This window comes from Euprymna scolopes, chromosome 3 (assembly GCF_053919585.1).
Source record: "Euprymna scolopes isolate OS-2025 chromosome 3, ASM5391958v1, whole genome shotgun sequence".
NCBI classification, from domain to species: domain Eukaryota; kingdom Metazoa; phylum Mollusca; class Cephalopoda; order Sepiida; family Sepiolidae; genus Euprymna; species Euprymna scolopes.
In genome coordinates, this window is record NC_136484.1 from 57,069,396 (window position 1) to 57,092,040 (window position 22,645).

The 22,645-nt window shown below is 34.6% G+C and overlaps 1 protein-coding gene across 1 annotated transcript in view; it reads left to right on the forward strand.

The window, feature by feature from the left end:
- The window catches only part of LOC145255603 (uncharacterized), a 30,566-nt gene extending 11,823 nt beyond the window's left edge, over window positions 1-18,743 (forward strand). The window contains exons 2-3 of the mRNA XM_080114093.1: window positions 12,623-12,832; window positions 18,371-18,743. Coding sequence (XP_079970219.1) covers window positions 12,623-12,832; window positions 18,371-18,423 — 263 coding nt within the window. The 3' untranslated portion in view covers window positions 18,424-18,743. The remainder of the gene's footprint in view (window positions 1-12,622; window positions 12,833-18,370) is intronic.
- The last annotated feature ends 3,902 nt before the right edge of the window (window positions 18,744-22,645 follow it).

Below are 22,645 nucleotides of genomic sequence, written 5' to 3' on the forward strand. Positions count from 1 at the left end.
TAACATTGTGATAGGGTGTAGATAATGACGTAATAATAGGCAAAATGGCCTGCGACACAATTTGCGAGTTAACTCATATTTGAATGGAAATTGAAGGTTCACACCTTTTCAAGTTTAATGAATAAATGGACGTAACAGATTCGATAAGATCTAAGCTCAGTTTAAGCCAATTCCATTGTTCGTATGGTATCAATTAGAATATATATATATATATATATATATATACATATATATATATATATATATATATATATATATATATATATAAAGAGAGAGAGAGAGAGAGAGAGAGAGAGAGAGAGAGATTTAATTCCAAGGTAGCGTCCGAGGTAAACACGCAATCCTGAATCTTCTATGGAATTCCATTTTTTCTGACATTAGGTTATCATGCATAATTCTTTCTAAGCATTTTTCTGCGCATGAAAAGATTCAATATTGGCATAATAATAATTCGGTTGTTTCTGCGTAACGAAACAGAACTGTAAAAAAAATGTGCCGAAATTTTTAAATGCTAAGAGAATTTGGTCAGAAAAATAAATATTTGGAACTTGGAATGTAGATGTAATGTTATTATATCATTATTATTGTGTTTCCTTATTACATCGACAAATAAAATCTATGTATACCATAGTAACATATGGCTTTGTCTAGTGTATAACTGTTATTATATATATATATATATATATATATATATATATATATGAAAGAGAGAGCGGTGTTATGTTAACATCATTCAAGCGGTGAGAAGTGAGAAATGGAAAAGGGGGAGAGTAGGTTGGGTATGAAGGAGGGGATAAGATGTATGTAACGAAGAAAACAGGCATGCAGACACAAAGGTTGGAGTCAACCAGTGTTAGATTTTGTCAATTTTTACTATTTATGTAGCATTTGTGTTAGAAATTTGAGGAAAAAATGGATCTTTGTGTGATTCAGTATTTAGTTAGTGAAATAAGATGATTCGAAAAGACGCCTGGTATTATGTGCGTGTTTAACTATAGCAGATTGTCGTGTATAAAAAAGGGTGGACTATTTAACTAACGAGATAGATAGATAGATAGATAGATAGATAGATAGGCAGGCAGGCAGGCAGGCAGGCAGGCATAAGATATATCTACGTTATTTTGGTAGAGGTATTCCGAAGTCTCAACAAGGCTAGTAATTGTGGATTAACGAATAATTAAGCTTTTGTTGCTAGCTGCAGAGTTTTTTTTATCTGTTCAAAAAAGCGCAACTGATTAAAAAGATGCTTCGCTAAATATAACTTAGGAAAACATTGATAAGTGGAAATAAACGATTTAATTGTATTTTTTTTATATATAAACTCCGCCCCTCTTTACCTCCTCTTCGCCAGTGTAAATTTGTTCCCCTCTCCCAATTACTCCCTTTGGTTAGTTCTTCTTTGCCGCGGCGGTGGGTGTTCTCAACGAATACGCGTGCCTATATTTTAAAACAGGCAGAACTTTATGATACTAAAATTATCTATCGTATTTAAAGTATGAACAAAAGAGTTTCTGTCTTCGAGTTTTCACAATTTGAGGGGGGGTCAGCTAATCTACTATTTCTTTTACAGAAAAATTTTTAACGGCGTTTTGAATAGAGGAGGGGGAGAAAATTCTTCAGACACTGATAGTCTTGATTTTTGCAACGCACTTTTGCTCTTATCCCTAAACTCATCAGCCAATAAGTATTTTATTGGCGCACTTTTGGCCTCATCTCTAAACTCATTAGTAGGGCTATGACAACAGCATATTTTTTTCATTGTTTTGACTCTCGAGTATATATCCGACACGGTTAAACAAAATTAATCAACCGAGTATCACATCACTCTACATAAAAAAAAACATAAGACATCAATCAATATATACCTGAGAATCAAAACAAGGAAAAGAATATGCTGCTGTCATAGCCCTACTCATTAGCCAATAATTCTTTTTTTAATTTTATTGATCCACTGTAATTTGTTTATCTTCCCCATAACAATGCTTGTTTATTATATACTAGCAAGTTGGCCCGACATTTCCCGGGATTAAATGAGGATCAACGAATGTTTTACAATTCCAATACTTTTCTTGACATCGAAATCAGTAAAATCGCCCATTTTTTCAATTAACTGCATTGGCTGCCTACTCTTGTCAGGAACCCACCGCGGTGCACCAAGAAGAAGTTTTACATGCTTTCCCGTAATGACTTAGTCCACAATACATTGTAGTCTACATTGCACTGTAGAGAACTTACTGTTGATCTTATAAAATTATTTTTTAGATAATAGTCTGAATTTAAGTTTTAAATGCAAAAGCCAAGTATCATGGTTCAGTTGTGCCTTAAACAAAAGTATTAATTTCGAACACGCCACTGTTTTATCAAAGAATCTACTGTTGATTTTATACGCCGTACCCTTCTGCTTGTACGATGATAAAACTTCTCAAATGCATTTGCGATGACAGGCTGTATATGAGTGTTAACATGGGTCCAAATCGGACTATTCCTACTTTAATCGAATTTTTTTTTCGACTCTCGATTTTCGATACTTATCGGAAGCATTCCAGTGCAAAACCTATCTAAGAACACTCCCAGATATATAAAGCACATTTGTGTGAAATTAAAAAAAAAATCGGCCCAGCCGTTTCGGAGTCCACAGGGAACGAACTCTCACACATATATATACACACACACGCAGTGCCTTTTATGTATGGGTAGAGATAGAGATATACGGTGCAACGTAAGTGACACCCTTTTTAATTTCATTAAAATGTGGCAATACATTGAGATTCGAAAATATTAAGAATAATCAAAAACACCTTTCATTTTATTCCACTTCAACAAAGGGCGTTAATTATGCCGCGCCTGGTATGTATATAAAAAAATATTAGTAAATAAGAATGTAAATATACCAATAGAATATTACGAGTAATAACAAAAATGGGGCGATAAGTATTTACAGTGGATTCGTCCGAACCATATAAATGCAGTAGATTTTTAAATAAATAAATAAAATATAAATACTTTCTTGTTTTTGGAGACAAGAACGAATGACACAGGTAAGAAAAAAAAATATGATAACATGAATAAGTTAGTTTAATTAATCTAGAGCAGAAAAAAACTGGATTCAATATCCGGAACATTTTTTGTTCCTTTGTTTAATGGAGGTGGTGTTTGATCAACACTGCTGCTGGGCCATGATTTTAATTGTTTGATTGTTTTGCTTTAAAATTCCCGAAACAATGCTTCGTGGTAAACAACTGATGAACCCTGAAAACTTTAGACCATTGTTTGTTCGAGCAAGCAACTTGATTCAACGATTGCAGGAGATTAAAAATGACTTACTGACAAAATGATTTTCCAACGATGGACTTAAAAATATTTTATATAGTTTTCAAGGTTAAAAAAGTTTCCAAGACACACACACACACTCTCTCTCTCTCTCTCTCTCTCTCTCTCTCTCTCTCTCTCTCTCTCTCTCTCTCAATCAGTCTCAATATATATATATATATATATATATATATATATATATATATATATATATATATATATATATATATATATATATAGCCTCGGACATGCGTTTCGTTGTTTACAACTCACAACTTCAGAAATCTGAAAACGAGCCAATCTCTGCTCGTTCTGGAATATATTGTTTTGATGCCATCTATGTGTAACACTATTTTCACGCATTTTTATTTTTTTCATTTTTTTTTTTTTTCTGAATATTTTTACGATTTCTATAAGAGCTTTGTGGGCCGGATTAAAGACTTTGGCAGGCCAAATCTGGCCCGAGGCCCGTAGTTTGTAGACCCCTGTCTTAAAGGACCATTACTGCACCAAATTCACATTTAAAGTAATTTTCTGAGATTAGTTTATTTTTTTAAGTGAATTGCGAGAAAAGCATTTTTTTCTAAATTTTTTAAAGTTTATTTAAACCACACAAAGTTTATATCATATTTTATAGGTCTTTGGCATCTATCATTTATTATCGGAATTCTTTGAGATGAGTAATTTGTATATTTATTCATTTGTTTATTTATTTGCATTATGCAAGCGAAAAAAATATAGTTTGAGTTTGAAATGTAAGCTTGAAAAATAAAATTAACATCTGCAGTTTTGTTTATAAGAAAACGACAGTTGGTTTGCTTGTAGTTGGACTCACCATAAGAAATATATCATATGCAGGCTTAATAAGTACACACTGGACACAAAAAGCAGCTTCTAACAGTGAAATTAGCATTTTAAGTAGGTTTTATTAGTAAAATTAGTTTACGTACTATCGTGATATTAGGTAATTTAAGAAATAAATAGGTTAATATTTATCATAAAAATATTTTTATCTGAAATCCGTCAAAGAAATATAGAAACTTTTTATGAAGTTCGTAACTAGCTGCAGCTATTACGGTTGTAAATGAAAATACCTCTATTCTGAAAAAATATATATCTTCCAAACTAGAATAAGTATTTTTGAAAGAAACTAAAGTGAATTTGGTTTTTAGTCTAAAGGACATGGCACAAGTGTAAAAAGGAAGACATCGCTAGTAAAAATTAAATATCGATTTATCAGATTCAAAAATATGTCCGTCCCATCAAACTTCGAGAATACAACTAACTAAATTATATATATATATATATATATATATATATATATATATATATATATATATATATATGAGACAGAGAGACGCACAGACAGAAAGGAGATACGTTGTGTGTCAAAAACGCGGATAATGCGGTACTGATTTGAACCCAACTTACTTGTGTCGAGTAGGTGAAGAAAGAGATTACTGGTGACACATCAAACTCAGTGACTTCTATTGACAGAACGTGCACCTGCATGGTAGAAAGGGGGTCGGTGCGTTTTGGGTGCAGTCCGGTTAACGGGGAGTTACCATCCCTTACATATACCCTGATATAAATAGAAATGCACATGGGGATTTTAGGCAGTAGACAGTCGATTGGAGTCGAAGTTTAGCAGACAGCCGGACGAGTTAGTTTCGAGACCAGGAAGGTCAGAGAAAAGATGCGTCCACGGAAACACAAGAAAAGTCAGCAATTCAAGAGCTCTCCGGTTCACTCGTGGATGAAATAAAGAGATCCTTGTCAGAAAATCAGCGTCGTGTTTTCGTCTTAAGTGCTCTTTATAGATCATCGACCAATGACAAGAAGAACCGCATCCCAGAACACAGGAGATGACAAAATAAAAGGTATCGTGAATTCTTAACGCGTATATATGCATACACATGCGCAGAGTTAAGAACTGCTAAGTTAGATACATACTTTAAGGGTCCTAAAAGAAGCTTGACCGCGTGTATACACACCAGACTGTATATAAACTGCATATGAGACTTGTATATAATGAAATGGGAAAAGATGCACCCGAGCGATTTTGAAGAGACGATCACATAGAGGCCATATTAGAACACACACGTTAGAGCAAGACGATGTAGACACGGTTATATAGCAGTTATATAAAAAAGCCAAGGCACAGAATATCAGATATTCTCGTCTCAAGACGAAAAACTAATAGTTACCAGGCGCTGTTGAGCTCATGTCAACGAACTTAGATTTACTTATGCTCTATTACAGATATTGAGCAATCGCCTCGATAAATATTATCATTGGTGCAACTGTGTGTATTCCTAGCTCTACCTCTCCGACATTACTCTTTGAATGTGTGTATGTGTGTGTGTGTGTGTGTGTGTGTGTGTGTGTGTGTGTGTGTGTGTGTGTGTGTGTGTGTGTAGCTGTTTATGTACAGACGTGTGTAAATATAAATACACCTTCATACAATAGTTTAGATATTTAAAGTAAGTAAGACGGCCAAAAACGTAGAAACAGCAACAATAAAGACGAGGAACACGGTCTGAAACGTAAATAATGAGATGGTGGTGGTGGTGGTGATGATTTTTATTATTATTGCTATTATTAATTTATTTTTTTAAGGACTCTTTTTTACCCGACTAATTTCCTTTTTAAGGACTCCTTTTTACCCGTCTAAATTCCATTTTTAAGGACTCTTTTTTACTCGTCTAAATTCCTTTTTTAAGGACTCTTTTTTTACTATCTAAATTCCTTTTTTAAGGACTCTTTTTTACCAATCTAAATTCCTTTTTTAAGGACTCTTTTTTACCAGTCTAAATTCCTTTTTAAGGACTCCTTTTTACCAGTCTAAATTCTTCATCCTGATACTTGTTTGTACCTTATTTATCCCTTAATCTAACTAGCTTAATATCCACTCGACTATATACGACGGGAGTTCTTAAACTAATGCCTCTTATTTATTCCGCCCGAATAGATCTGATGGATTTGAAAATTGTTATGATGACTGAACTTACACATTCACGACCTGAAAGTTTCATAGCTCTTTTTCACATACTTACGGTGTGAGACTTCTAAGAAAGCAACCTCTATCATGAACCTGCCAGAAGCAGAAATGCGTCACTGAATTCCTTCATGCAGGAAAAAAATTGAACCGATCAACATTCATCGGCGTCTGTTGGACATTTACTAAGCCGATACAATTGATATCAGCACAGTTAGATGGGTTTGTCGATTTCAGAGTAGCGATAGAGATACGAGTGACAACGTGTATTCCAGATGTTCAATCAGAATCACAACCCCATCGCCGGCAAAAATGCATTGAGAATGATAGAAAAACAAATTGTAGAAAAATAAATTCTGGAGCACAAAAGGTTGCTCGTTTTAATGGTACTACTCTCGTTTTCGTAGTTCTTTGACATTTTTTAGTTTAAAATATTGGCGGCCTTACTTTTGGAACAACCATCGTATGAGCCTTACACACACCACCACATAACATTCACACTCCACCACCAACACCACCCCTCTCTCTATCTCTCTCTTTTTCTCTCTCTCTCTCCCTCTCTCTCTCTCTCTCTCTCTCTCTCTCTCTCTCTCTCTCTCTTTCTCCCTCCTCTCCGTCCGCCTGTTTGGATTAAGATTGGGATACCAAACTATGAAGTCATGCAACAAAAAGTAAATAAATAATAATAAAAAATCAATGGTCAATTTTTAACGTATGTATATATTATTATGTTTCTTCTTTTTGCTCTTCTTTTTTTATACAAAACCATTTCTTTTAACTTTCTTCAAAATAACACTGTGTTTCGCTTTTTCTCCCTTGATAATTAATGCCTTTTCCTTTCATGCGTATGTTTTTTTTTTCTATTTCGTTGCTTTCTTTTTTTAAGTCTACATATGCGCGTATTTTACATAAACGTTCTTTCTTTCTTTCTTTTGCCTAAATCTCTCTTTTTTCTTTTCTTTTTGTAATTAATTATTCATGTGCTTCCATGTCTTATTCTTATCTCTATTAAATGTTGTCTTCCGGCTGTCAGTTCTATATACGTGCTTGTGCATTTTCTTTTTTATTTTACAAGTACTTACATTTTACTACCTCGTGTGACTTCTTTTCCTCTCTCTCTCTCTCTCTCTCTCTCTCTCTCTCTCTCTCTCTCTCTATCTATCTATCTATCTATCTATCTCTTTCTCTCTCTCTCTCCCTCTTCTTTCTTTCTCTTTCTTTCTCTCCCTTTTCTCTTTCTCTCTCTTTCTTTTTCTCTCTCCCAGTTTCTCCGCCCTAAAGTCTGCTACTACCCTCTCTAGTGTTTTTTAATTATTTTAAACTTCATTATTATTATTATTATTTACTGGTTTAAATGTTCATGTTGTGTCCACTTCAAGTAACATTTAAGTTTTTTTTTTTTTGCGATTTTATTACGTTGAATTCAATTATCTTTTAATTATATTTACTTTGCATGTACAGTGACAATTTTCCTTTTTTTTGTTTTTTTGTTTTTTTTTTTTGTTCTTTCCTCAAATATTTTTATGCAGGAAATTCCTGATCAACGACAACAAACTTGCCAAATGCTATGTAGTTATAGGGGTGTCATCAAGATACCCCTATGTAAGCATTTAGTTCCCAAAACACATTTAAACATTAATATTTTAACCATACCTTCGATAATGGCCAACGGTTTCTACATGTATATGTTGCTTGCCTCCAAGTACCGAGACCAATTCGTTATCTGCAACCAAAGGTTGACTATGTACTTCTTACATTAATTACCATCCAATTAATTCCAATAATATGTTCTTTAAAAAAAAATAATAGTTTTATTCAATCAGATGATACTTCCTAGCTTAAAAGAGTGGGATAGAGAGAAAGAGAGTTAATTATGTTTTAAGAACATCGCTTAATTATTAACTGTTTTGATAGATTTTTTAAACACGTCTTTACTCAACTGAGACTGTCACCAAGACTGACGTTCCTTCAACACTTTCTGTATATCTGACTGCTCCATCAACTTCCGATTTTCACGACTCAGCAGTTGACCTCTTCATGATCCTTTGTCTGAAACGTTTCCTGTTGTCCAATCTGAACAATAGTTACTACCTTATAGCTACTAATAGAAGTATCCTCCATCAATATTTAATCCTACTGTATAATTTAGTCTTAATGCATTTTCTTCCAATCTTGTATTTCATTGCTGTGAATTTAATGGCGTCCACTACCAGAACTCTCAGATACTTATTAATACATGTTCGCCAAACGCCCTTATTGCCTCTTAGTTGGGTAGTTCTATGCTATTTGCTGTTTCGAGTGTTCCCTTTTTTGTCTCCAGTAGTGAACATCCTTCAATTCCAAATTACATTCGAATTATCTGACTGGAAATTCTGATTATATTTATTAGATTAGTCTCGTTTTGGTTTTGTAAATAGTTTAAAGTCATGATATACAACATATATACATGATGGTTACTTTTTTTTAATTTGTGTCTACGAATTTGTATCTAGCATCGCACCTCCTGGGCATGTTGTTGTGTGGCATCAGTGTTATGATAAAATATAGTGGTGATAAAGAGTCTCCATAGAGATTTTCTGTATTCTTATCTCTGTTAGGTGCTGTCCTCCAGCTGTTAGTTCTAGTCTTTATGTCTCCCCTCTCATAGTTTTTTTTTTTCTGCAATAGAGATAGAAATAAATTAACATTTACCAAAAGATACAGATTCATGGGGTCATCTTAGATTATCCGACTTTTGGTTTATTTATTTTAGTAGTAGTAGTAGTAGTAGTAGTAGTAGTAGTAGTAGGAGTAGGAGGAGGAGGAGGAGGAGGAGGAGGAGGAGCTGTGATAAATGTCATTAACGCCATTCTTTTATTTCTCTTCCTATAATAATAATAATAATAATAATAATAATAATCACCATCATCATCCACGCACTAGTTCTTACACAGGTCATTACCAGCGATTACTCCCTGGCAGTAACCTGTAGTGTTCCCGGGAGTCTGAGTGACAACAAATCTCCCCAGATTTTCAGTGCTCTCCACCTCTCTCAACAACCAGTGCAGATGACTTCACGCTATCGCAACTGAGGCTTACGTTTGATCTCTTCTGGGCAATGGCCATTGGTATTTTTGTGGTTTGAGCGGTAAAAAGTCTCCCAAAGGCCTATTTTTCCAATAGAGGCTTGGTTAGTGCTCTCCCTCTTCGGTCCTTCTTGATCCTTCATGGTTCTTTGGTATGACATCATTTGATGTAGATGCCACCATTGTTTTTTTTGGGGGGGGGCGGTAGTTAACATTTTGTGGTTTCGGCTTTCTTTGTTCCTTGTGGTCATATTCTGTTTTGGTTGTATTATTATTATTATTATTATTATTATTATTATTATTATTATTATTATTATTATTATTATTTGTAATCGCTAGAAATTCTCACACAAGTCATCATAAAAGATTGCTCACTGACAACAACCGGTGGTTTTCCTTGGAGTCTGGGTGACAACAAGTCTCCCCAGATTTCGAGTATTCTCCACCTTTTTCGATAACCTTAGCAAATGAATTTGCATTATCGCAACAGCCACTTGCGATTGATTTTCGCTAGTAATGACCATTGGTCATCACTGGAATTCGAGTGGTAATAAGTCTTCTCATGGTCCCAGTTTCCTCCACACTCATCCAGTGGAAGTCTGGTTAGTGTTTTCTCTCCTCGGTCTTTCCATTCTCATTAACCCTTCTCGACTATTTGGTCTGGAGTCAGCTAATGTCGACGCTACATTTTGTTATGGAGGTGAGAGTAACTTTTGATTATACAGTTTCGGTTTCCTTGCTTTCATGTGTTGTTCATCTATTTTTTTTAATTTTTTTTTTACTTCTGTTGCAGTTTCTATATGTTCAGTTAGCATTTGTAGCTCACAAGTATTAGTCTTCACATTCAAGGGATTTCTTTAATTTTTCAGTCGTTTTCATTATTACTATCTATTGCGACCAAATTTCTCCCATCCCTTTTTTAAAGTGCACCTACGATTATTGGTGTTATTCTTCATCTTTCATATTTCTTCCAGCTTCCTGTCCAGTTCCATGTATTTATTTCACTTCTCCATCTCCTTGATATTCATCTTGTGGTCTGCTGGAACGGCGTTATCTATGATCTGACAGGACTCTCCTTCTTGTTAACACATCTAATCTCCTTGTTTGGATGGGTTTATCTGTTTGTACATTCAAGTCCTATAGAATTTTATGATTTCCGCTTTCAAGTACAGTGCTTGTACCATTTGTCTGGGTGTTCAAGGTGCATTTTTTTTTTTTTTTTTTTTTGCGTAGTTCTCAGTGTATTGCGTTCCTCCACATGGTCATTTTATTCTTTTGGGGCTAGTTTGCTGCATTCACTTATTATATGCTTTATCGTTTCCTTGTTGATCTTTACTTTGATATAGTTAGTTCTAATTGCGTTTTTTGTGCGGCTGTTATTAGTGATTCAGTTTCTCTGTTTAAGTGTTCTTTTCATAACCATGTCCAAGTCTCGCTTTTGCAATCCTTACGAATCATCCATGCAGCTGTTTTTCTTCCTATTTTTCCTTTCTCGTCTTATTTCTGGTTTCTTTGTTCTCTGTCTTGTTCATTTTTATAGCGTCTCCTACTGCGGTGATTAACCTTTTTGTGTTCTGCATTATGTATTTGTCTAAATTTTTTTTTTCAAGTCATTCACACAGTTTTCTATACTAACCAGTCCTCTTCCTTTGTCTTTATTTTCACGTAGCATCATCCTTTGGGTGTAATGTATTGTGCATGGTCATAAGTAAGTTTCCTAAACTTCTAATCGAGACGCCTCAGTGCATTTTTAGTCCAACCTACAAACGGTCCAGATTATCTTACTAGTGACACGGCCTATGTGTTTATACCTGGATTATGTTCTCTACTTATCATTATGATGATTATTATGATGATGATGATTATTATGGGCTCACAAGGAGCTTTCACACAGGTTATCAAAGATCTCATTGAATACAGCCTGTGGTGTTCCCAGGAACCTGAGTGACAACAGGTCTCCCCAGATTTTTCAGTACTCTCCACCTCTTTTGATGACATTTGCAAATAAATCTGCATTATCGCAACAGCTGCTTATCATTGATTTCTCGTTGGCAGTGGCCATATTATTATTATTATTACAAGTTTTCACACAGGCCACCATCACAAATTATTCATTTACAATAACCAGTGGTATTCCCTGAAATCTAAGTGACAAGAAGTTATTTGCATTATTTGCGTTATCGTAACAGCGACTACCATTGATTTCTCGCTAACAATGACCATTGATCATCACTGGAATTTGGGTAACAACAAACCTCCCCAAGATCCCAATCCTCTTCGTACTCATCCAGTTGAGCTTTGGTTAGTGCTTTCTCTCCTCGGCCTTTCCCTCCTCTTTGGTTCTTCTCGACTATTTGGTGTAGTGCAAGTTGATGCTAACGCAACACTATTTTGGGATGGGAGGTGTAGTTAGCTCTCAATTTTGTCGTTTCAGTTGTCTTGATTCCATGTGATGTTCTATCTTTTTGTTTTATTTCTGTTGCAGTTTCTATATGGCCGGTTAGCGTTTTGTAGCTCATGTGGATTAGTTTCCACATTTGAGGGTTTTCCTCAAAATTTCATCTGTTTCAGCATTATTATTGTCTGTTGTGTAATCTCTGTCTTGCTTCTTCTTCTTCTTGTTCCTATTATTATTATTATTGGCTCACAAGGAGCTTTCACACAGGTCACCAAAGATCTCTCCTTGATAACAACCTGTGGTGTTCCCTGGAAGCTGAGTGACAACATGTCTCTCCAGGTTTCCAGTACTCTCCACCTCTCTCGATAACATTTGCAAATGACTTTGCATTATCGCAACAGCCGCTTACCATTGATTGCTCACTAGTAGTGGCATCGGTCTTCACATGCATTTGAGTGGCAATAAGCCTCCCCAAGGTCCCAGTTCTCTATGCGCTTGTCCAGCGGGGATCTCGCCAGTGCTCTCTCCTCAGTCTTTCCTTCCTACTCAGACTACACAGTCTCTTTTTTTCTTTTTTGTAGGGAGACGGGGGGTGATGTAGCAATAGGGAATGGGGTGGCGTTAGAGAACTTATAGATATGCCGCTTCAATGTTCTTGGTTCCATGTAGCGTTTCATGTTTTGCTTCCATAGCAGTTTGTCTGGCCCATGCATGTGGCTCATGTGTGTTGGTCTTCACATTCAAGGGTTTTCCTTAATATTTCAGCTGTTTTCATTATTTTCATTATCATTATTATTATTATCATTATTATCATTATTATTATTATTATTATTATTATTATTATTATTACAGTGATGCTAAGTACAGCTTACAATCCTTACCCTTCAAACTCACGAGATGATGATTACGGTTCTAATGGTTATTCAGGCCGTCGTCAAGATCACGGCAGCCATGACCGTGACGATTATGATAGAAAAAGCTCCCACGATACTGGTCATCATGAAAATGATGGGCATGATCATGGTCATGACCATGACTCCAATGCAGCAACTTCAGTGAAAGGTAAGACAAGACATTTTTACTTCAATCTCTTCTTCAATTTAGCAGATGTTTCTCAATATTATCCACATCTATTCAATTAAAAAATAAACTACATTAATTTCTTTTTGTACCTTGAATGGATGAAAATAACACGGAGCTGGACTTACCTTACTTAGTGTAAGAAACTGTCTTAATGAAAATAGACTTCTTTTATGAAAAATCTATTATAAAAATAGACTGCTATGGTTTGGGGGAAGTGACGACTTATTGAAAATAGGAGAGAGAACATAAAACCCGGAGGAAAAAGAGATGTTGGTTGTTTTTATTTGATTTTAGCGGAGTAAGAATATAGGTGATAGTTAAGGAGAAGACGAAGAAGATAAAGAGAAGAAGGGAGAGAGCGTGGTAAAGAGAAAAAATAGAGAGATAGGGAGAACGAAAGAGAGAGGTAGAGAGGTTATGAAAGATAAGCAATCGCTGCCACCATTCAGTTCCAAAAAAACAAAGGATACCCCCTATAGGGGGAGCTGTGCATGTAATTGTGTGGCAAGGGTTGTACAATCCTCAACCACACTTATATTGAATTGGCACTGCTTGAGTCCAGTGGCAAAGAAAAGTCCAGGATGACTGGAAACAATGCTGAGATAAGCAGAGAGCACATACAGCACCTGCAAGTCTCAAATGGTCACCAATCTGGTATTGGCCAGGCTCATCGTTGCTTAACTTTGGTGATCTGACAGGGACCGGTGTGCCAAACGTGACTATGCTGTATAGGATAGACAATGGGGAAAAACATGACTATATATGTACAACAATTGTAATAAAACCAATAACAAATTATTCTTTTCAATAAGTTACATTTTTATTTGAACTTGAAAATGTATGCTCTCTCAAGTCGCATACTTTTGCTAGACTGGGAGGATCATATAATTATAAAATAACTATATGCAATACATTAGTTAAAATAAAATAAATTTTTTGAGCTATTAAAATAAAGTTTCCAGCGCTATTGATAATGTTTACCGATTCATTTATGTTATTTTTTATTATTATTATATCTTGCGTTTGAATTCATGCGTTGAAACATGACGTAAATCATAAATTAGTGACGTCATATCCAAACTATAATCATTTTGTTAAGGTAATGTTTTAAGCTCTATTTATAAGAAAGTCCAAATAGATCAGTTTGTAGAACCTTAAATTTAGATCTCACGGTTTCTGACTCATGAATCTATTTTTTAGCATGAATACAATATTCATTTCTAAAAGTAGTTAAGATCTCTGATATTTTAAAATGAAATAATGTATTTATTAGATTTTATTTTTTTAAATGTGACGGATCGACAGACGGACAACATCTTTATTTATATGAGACTAGCAGGGCTATCCGGCATTGCTCGGAATCATATAAAACAATGCGAAAAGTGAAGTTGATTTTAAACATACTTGCTATTCTTAGGATAGAGGAATTTCTGATGTCTATACATCATTTGCTATTTCGAGCAAAAGAATATTTTACTTGCCCTAAGACGGGTATTACACAACATATGTATGAAATAATTGTACCTTTCCTAAGACAGGTAATTTACTGCACGTATATAAAATAATTTTACCTTCTCTAGGACGGGTTAAGTACAAAACACATTTAAAATAATTTTACATACTCTCACTTTTGTATACTCCAGCCGATGTTTACTTCAATGGTCTGAACAAAAGAAAACGAGTAATAGAATATCTTAAGCAAGATAACTTTCTGAAATTATCAGAAACAGATTTATTTTTTGCACGTTATAAAATAGGGGACTTTATTTAAACCAAAAATAAAATAAAAATAAAAATAAATAAATAAAAGGGGAGTAATTCCCTTCCCCGGATATTGTGTCTGCTTGTATGCTCGTTTGAGAGGGGGGGGGCGAATTTCAACTGAAGACAAAATAAAGTTCGCGAGACAAGCAACAATAAACACAATAAATACATATATATAAATAAACAAACAAACAAACAAAAAACAAGAGGAAAAATAAAAAATAAACGCGTCAGCATTTGTTAGGATTAAGATGGATTAAAAGAAATTTAACACTTATCTGTTTTCGTCACCTTGTGTTCCAGCATGAGCGACCAAACGGGTGATGTAAACACATTTATGACACACTTGAACGAACTCTCGATAGGTATTGTACAACATATATGAACTAATTTCTTTTCCCCGCCAACGCTATTATAATTTTAAGAAAAATGAAGTCAATTTTAGATGATGGATCAGTTCTCGAGCAAAATCATTATTTGTTAAATAAATAAATATCTCTGGTGGGGAGTTTAAAAGAGAGAATGTTTTGGGGGGATTTATCAGAATCCAGTGTTTAGTTTGAAAAATCGACCACTGTAATGATTGCGAGCATCTTAGTCCTAATGTTGTTTTTGCTGCTATAAATAATTCGCAACTTATTGTGATTTATGGGTGTATATGGCTGCCCAAATGGACAGGGAAAATCATAAAAAGCATATTATCTTCAACTTCTATATATAAAGACCCTCAAAACCTATTAAACTGTATTACTGAAATAGCAAACAACTGTATACACAGAGTAAGCTTAACTTTATGATAAGGATACATAAGAAATTTTTTTTTAATTTTAAAGTAAAATATACTCCAAGCATGTAAAATGCACTCCAAGCATACATACATACAGGGTGGAACGATAAAGCTGTCACCCTAAAGAAAACGCTGCAACTTTATTTTAAAACTGTTATTAAAAAATCAATTCAGGTAATTTGCTTATGTAGAAAAGATGACACCTATTCAATGTAGCTGCCTTCAGCCTTAATCACCGCCTTAGTAAGATCTGGCCTGGGAGCATGCCTTAACCACAAGTGCCGGTGATCAGGCTGGCTTTGGTGTTCTGGAATGTCATGTTGATGTTCTCAATGTATGACTAAATGAAGTAGACCAGCAGGTTCAGGTCAGGTCAGTAAGAGAAAGTCTTGTGGGTCAGGGCCGAGTCCTGCTGCCATACCCAGGGTCTGACAGCAGCCACCTAATTACACCAGGGGGTCACTACATTCTTCAACACATCCAGGTACACTTTGGTGTTGACTTTAAAGCTAACTTTAAAGATGTGAGGTGGCATGATGTGGCCCTCACTTGAAACCACACTAAAGACCATAACCGTGGCCGGAAACTTTGTTTTCATCACTCTGGGCACTTCCCTGTTATTTGTGGCAATCCAACGATGCATTTTGAGGGTGCTGGCAGTAGTCCTGCTGTCATAACTTGGAGCGGTAGAGAGTGGCAAATCTCCGATCTCGCTCATTGAACATTATGTCACTTTCAAACATTGCTCTTGGGATTTGTACACAACTGGCCAAATAGTAAATGGTCTACAAAAAAGAAAAAAGAAAGAAAATCGGTTTTCATTAAACGGAAATGGAATCATGTAATATTTTCTAGGGCGACAATTTTATCATTCTACCCTCTACCTATGCCAAAAACCCTCTCTTTCCCAATTGTTCACTTCGATCTGTGCATCACATAGGCAGCAGACATTCTGCAGATTCAACGATCATAAGTCAAATACAAATAGACAAAACTTTATAACATCAAGAAATTGTAAGAGTGTAATGACCGCAACTAAGAGAAAGTATACCGAGATGATCAGAAAAAACAGTCAGTTGCAGGAATTAGGAACTTGCGATTTCTGAAAAGTTTATAAGAATGTGGTGAATAATAAGCAATCAATAACCCCCCCTCTGTTATTTAACCACCAATGATGTCGCTAGCATACAGCTGATAAGACTGAACTGCTTACCCAGCAGTTCATATTGAAGTCCACCTTGGACTCCTAAATTCCCGATCTCGATAATCTGATCATCACTCTTTCTCAAATCTTGTTTTCTTTAATAACCGGAAAATTACTTCTATGGTATCAGTTTATTTTATCTCCCTTTTCTTTTTCTTTTTTTTCTTTCTCGAAAATTCTTTTTGATAGACATTAAATAAAGATTTTATCCAGTTATGTTTACTTCAATTATATTTTTTTTTTCAGAATTATTTCGTTTTGAAGAAGAAACCAAAATGAATTTGTATTATGTTGGATTAGTCAGACTACTATTCTCATCTTGGATGCTATTCTCATAACGTTTCGGGGTAATGTTTAAAGATCACGGTCGGAGAAGAACTCGAGAAAAATTCAGTATGGACATCAAAAATAGTTTTACACTGTTGTTAAATATTATTAATTTATTATTATTATTATTATTATTATTATTATTATTATTATTATTATTATTATCATTATCATTATTATTAATAATAATTTATTATTAATTTTTTATTATTATTATATTTATTATTATTATTATTATTATTATTATTATTAATTTATTATTATTAAATTATTATTATTATTATTATTATTATTATTATTATTATTATTATTATTATTATTATTATTATTAAAGTTTCGTTTTTTAGATAAACACAACGTCAGGGCAAATTCGGTGATCATTTTGTTTTGACATAACTTATTCACATAATGTTGATACATCGTAAGCGTGTTTTTCTCAATTTTACATGCATAATACTAACTGGATTTTGAAGAGAAACGATTCCTCATTTAATAATATTTAACAAAAACAACAACAGAAACCCATTTTTGATGCGTATAGTGAATTTTTCTCGCATTGTTTCATGACCACAATCTTTAATCATTACTCGGTTCGGCTGACTTTTTTAGGTGCATCTGATCTTGTCGAATTCAAGAATCTTTATGTTGAACACGGGAATCTATACAGAATTTTAAACTGAATTAAGAATAGAATTTAAAAAGATTACTTAATCCAGCCATGGCTAATGGAACGAGAACAAGGGTTCATGCGTTCGTAATTCCATACAGTTTCCTGTGTTCAATAAGATGCACCTAAAGAAGAAGGTCGGAGATGTGTGGTGAACACCAGAGTCACCATTTGTAGTGAACATCGTTGAATATTGTCTATCACATCGAAAAAGTACCATTTATAGATGAACAATAAATAAAGAAACAACGCTCACTAAATGCGTAACTTACAAACCATGGGAATTTATTATGAGCAACTGGTACAAAACATGTTTACAAGAAAGTCAGAAGGGGGATTACTTTTAACACGTCCATTCTACTTGAATTCCCAGATGTAAGGGAGAGAGAGAGAGAGAGGGGGGTAGAGAGAGGGGGGTTAGAGAGAGAGAGAAAGAAAGTCGATATCGCCACCTGTGGTCTGAAACATGCAACTGCTAAAAATAAGGGGCGATAACTGTATATGTCTCAAACTTGAGGGTGTTGTGCATTATGTGCGTGTGTGCACTGTATGATAGCTAGGCTGGATTTACAACACGTCTCTATAGAAGTCACATCGACCAAAACATTGTGAGAATAATATCCAAGATGAGAATAGTAGTCTCAAATAATCCAAATTATCAATCTCAATCTCAAAAAAATACCGGAATATAAAAAAAGAATGATTTGCATGTTATTGGATTATGCTAATCAATGTTTTAATGAAAGATTTCTTTTCTTGTTTCAACAGCTATGTTCCAAACGATGTTGGTAGGAACGTCTCTTGTGTTGTATTGGTTGTAAAATGACGCCGTTTTCGCGGGTTTTGCCTTAAGGAGAGAAAAAGAAGATGGCCGTCTTCCAGAAGTAGAGAGATGATCCACATGAAACCAACAAAAAAAAAAGATTTAATTCAAAGAACTTTATATAAAAAAGAAAGCTTGATTTAACTTAATAACTTCAAAAATGTTCACCGTAGTAATTAATGCTTCAGTTTATAATATGAATTTTAATTTTTTTTAAATTCAAATCGATGTATTATTGTATGTGCATAGATCACTATAATAAAATTCGCTTATCATTTTTGTAGTTAAGATGAATAAAATTTGAATTTTGAAACACCAGCTTTGTGATATTTTTTATTATTATTATTTGACGATTTTTAAGTACAAATCTTACAAATGTTAGACTGATTATTATATTGTTATTACAAGTGCCAATGATGTTTAATTTTAGATAAGTTGCCATGTTTTGATGTAATACTAACTTATAATTATAGGCCTTTCTCCAGCTCTTTTGGACACTAGTCCGGTTTAATAATACCAAACTAGCTACAACAATAGCATATACCTATACTCTTAATGTCATATACTAATCGTTTTCGCTCTTTCCTTTTCAAACTGTTTGTTCCTTTATTTCTTTTTTCTGTTAGTTGTTCGACCCTTATTATATTTTCCAGAGTGCGACAGAAATATCTCCTACATTTTGACATGCGATTATAACACTGGCTGGCACTTGTCTTCATTAGTTGTTGTTGGAATAATAAAAGTAATACAAATGTTAACCTTTAAATGGAAAGAACTTTATTTGCCTTTTTACATTTTGGAGTGAGTATACCTCTTGTTAATAATGTTCACCGGCAACATACGTCTCGTTGGTTTCGGGGTTAAGAGTGTACTGCCTACTCGCCTATCATGCTGGCTTGGGATTAGTTAAGGAGAAAGAGAGAGAGAGAGAGAGAGGAAGAGAGAGAGAGACAGACAGACAGATAGACAGACAGACAGAGAAGGAGATGATGGGGGACCCTGGATAGCAGTTCCTGGTTTGTGTCTGGTTTATGAGAAAGAGAAAGAGAGGTGTAAGAAACTATTATTTCTTGGGGAATGGTATTATTTTCGTCCTAATTCTTGGCTTTTAGATGTGATTCAGGTCAGTCCTACACGATCACAGTCATGCTTGTGCAGTTTCTGGGCAGTCATTAATTTGTATGGACGGAATTGCATATCAGCGTGTGAAATTCTTCTGGCTGTTCGATCAGACAATCCTAAGACCAAACCATGTTTGCGAGCTGAACGTGTAGGAGACTGAGCAACAGAAAATTTCAAAGTTTGAATAATGGCCTTCGAGCGCTTTGAGGCCTTTCAAATGGCTTTCTTTTAAGTATGGAACCTGTAGCTCTGAGATTTGCAACCCATAGCTGTATTGATTTTCTATCTGGAACAGCATCATGTCGTCCTAACTTGTAATTCATAAAGTTCTCTGTGTTGCAGCTACAGATTCGCCATTCTTCAAAAACATTTCTACAGTAAAAGCACGTTGTGCACCAGTCCACACCATATTGCTTGATGAGGGTAATTGAAAAAATGGCAAGTTATAGCTAAATAAAAACATCATTAGCACTTGCATAAGTTCATTAGCAACATACAGTTGAAAGTTTAAAATGTGGGAGGTATTTTTGCCGCACCCTATATTTACGGACGGCTATCGTCACTTATTGAAACCTATGTTCTGCATCTATAACATCATTGTCATGGAGAAAAAGTATATTTTCTTTGGCCTATTTAACTATGTATGATTTTCATAAATAAATTATTGAAGGGAAGTTGTGGCATAACCTGTGGTCGAAATATCAGTCTTTTTTTACTCGTTGACGTTGATATTTGATTAGCACGATTACCCGGCGTTGCCCAGGGTAAAAAGTGTAACATATCTCTATTAAAATTCTTACCTCTTTCTATCTCTCTCTATCCGTCTCTCTATCTTTCTCTCTTTGATCCTCCCTCGTTTGGTCCCTACCTCTCCTCAATCTCCTCTTTCTCCTCCGTTTACCTTCATTACTCTCTAGTTGGACATACAAACAGAAAACTCACCTTTGGCTTCATCGAGTAATAATAATATAATAATCAGTGATGGGTTGATTCCAATATTTACTCGATTCCGATACAATTACCGATTCTGTTCTATATTACCCGATTCCGATACAATGACCAATTTCGATTCTTTTTAACTCTTTAAATATTTAGCTATAGAGTTGTTGTTTTTTAATTTTGGATTAACGTAAAAAAAACGATGTAATATATGCATATATTTTTCAAACGTGGGGGTGGGGAGCGGATGTATAGATACTGATAGCTTAAAATCAATAAATATTTATTTTATCATTGATACCAGCTTGGTCAATTAAGTTTTAAACAAAAACAAATAAATTTAAGAATCGTATATAGGCACAATTTTTTTTCCGATTGCAATACCTTAACTGTTTCAATTTTTCGATTCCCAATTTCGATTCCAATTAATCGTTCCAACACTAATAATAATATAATTAGAAATAAGGAGGATTTCTATCTTACCCTTTTGACGAATATACAGTTATTTTTCCCACTAACGAATTAAAAATATGCGTGCTACGTTGAATGAACTAATCAAAATTACGCGTAAGATGTGTAAGAAAATAATATCGATATTTCCCTCTAAATCTAATGACATAGATTAGCTAAACTGTATCGATCAAAATAAAAAGCAATGCAATCCATGCATTTTTGCCAGAAACAAGTTTATACATTCAAATTGCATAACCAACAACCGAGTCTCGCAAGGTATTTATTGTGCGAATAGTTTCTTGCTCATATAAAACTATTAAGATATTCAGAATCACCTCCCTTTTAACAAGTCCCATTTGTCACGTTATCTGTAGCACGAAAGAAGCAATCATAGACAGGCTGTATAAGAAAGCCGGCTTAACAAAAGAGTCTGCATGTAGTTGAAGATTCTTGCTCTTTTGTCTGACTTTCATGGAAGCATCAGAACCTCACAACAGACCTCCAACACATTTCACATAAAATAAAATATGCATCAGGTGCGCTTGAAAGCCAAATTACAACGCAATATTACGAAAATAAACAAATATTTTACTTGTTTGAAATTTATAATTTAAAAATATATTTCGGAGTCAAACTCCATGCTCAGTATTTAGCACATCCTTTTTCTTTCTTTCTTCCTCTTTTTTTTTCTCGTCATGTTGCAAAGTTAAAGAAAGAAAGGCTAGTTAGTAAAGGTCTGTGTGTTGTCTCCCAGCAGTTGTATTTTGAAATGTCGGAACGGTGCGTTGGCTACGCGAGATTAACGTTAAGGGTGTTGTTGGATAGCGGTGACAAAACATATGTACACAGAATGGTGACTGATAACGACATTTATTTTACTGTGTATAATGACGACGACTGTGATGACAATTCTTTCAACACATAGACGATGACCATTCATTATTGAAGGAGGGAATCCCATTAACACTTTGGAGGAGGGGGACTCAGTTACTCTTTGGAAGGGTGTTTCATACAAAGTTCGTTTACAAAGATGATCACAAAAAACACATTACCCTTTCGGGTTGAAAGATGACAAACGAAGACTTATAAATATAATGATCTTTATTTCATCCGGAGGAAATGATCAGGGATTCGAATGCCTTGCTGATTTCTACATTGTCTTTCTTCCCTTTCTTTCGCTTCTGAAAGGGGCTTAGCTCTCCTCCTTCACGACTCGACCCTGACTGATCTGTCTCTATTGCTCTCTTTGATCTGACTGATCGAGAACCCTCTTAACTGAATATATTAAACCTATCTTTCTTTGTGACATCAGAAACGTGCCCACCCATGTGATTCCTCACGTAGATTTACATATCATATGTCCAACACGTTTTGGGCAAAACAAAGACATCCCTTAATTTACATTGCCCGATATCTGACTGACTAGTTGTATTGTTATTTAGTTATTTCTAAACACAATGGTCAATTCACTAAATTCTTGAGATTGCATTATGTATTCATTTCAATTTATGATTACTGGGTTCGATTCTAACCTTTTCCTTTAATAAATATTATTTTTAATCCTATTTACGTCTTTCTTTAATTACTGGGAGGTTTGTCCCCTTCCATATATAATAGTGTGAGGTCCGTTATAGAAGCGTTTTCATTTGAATGAAATAAAATACACATCAGATGCGCTTGAAAGCCAAATTACAACGCAATATTAC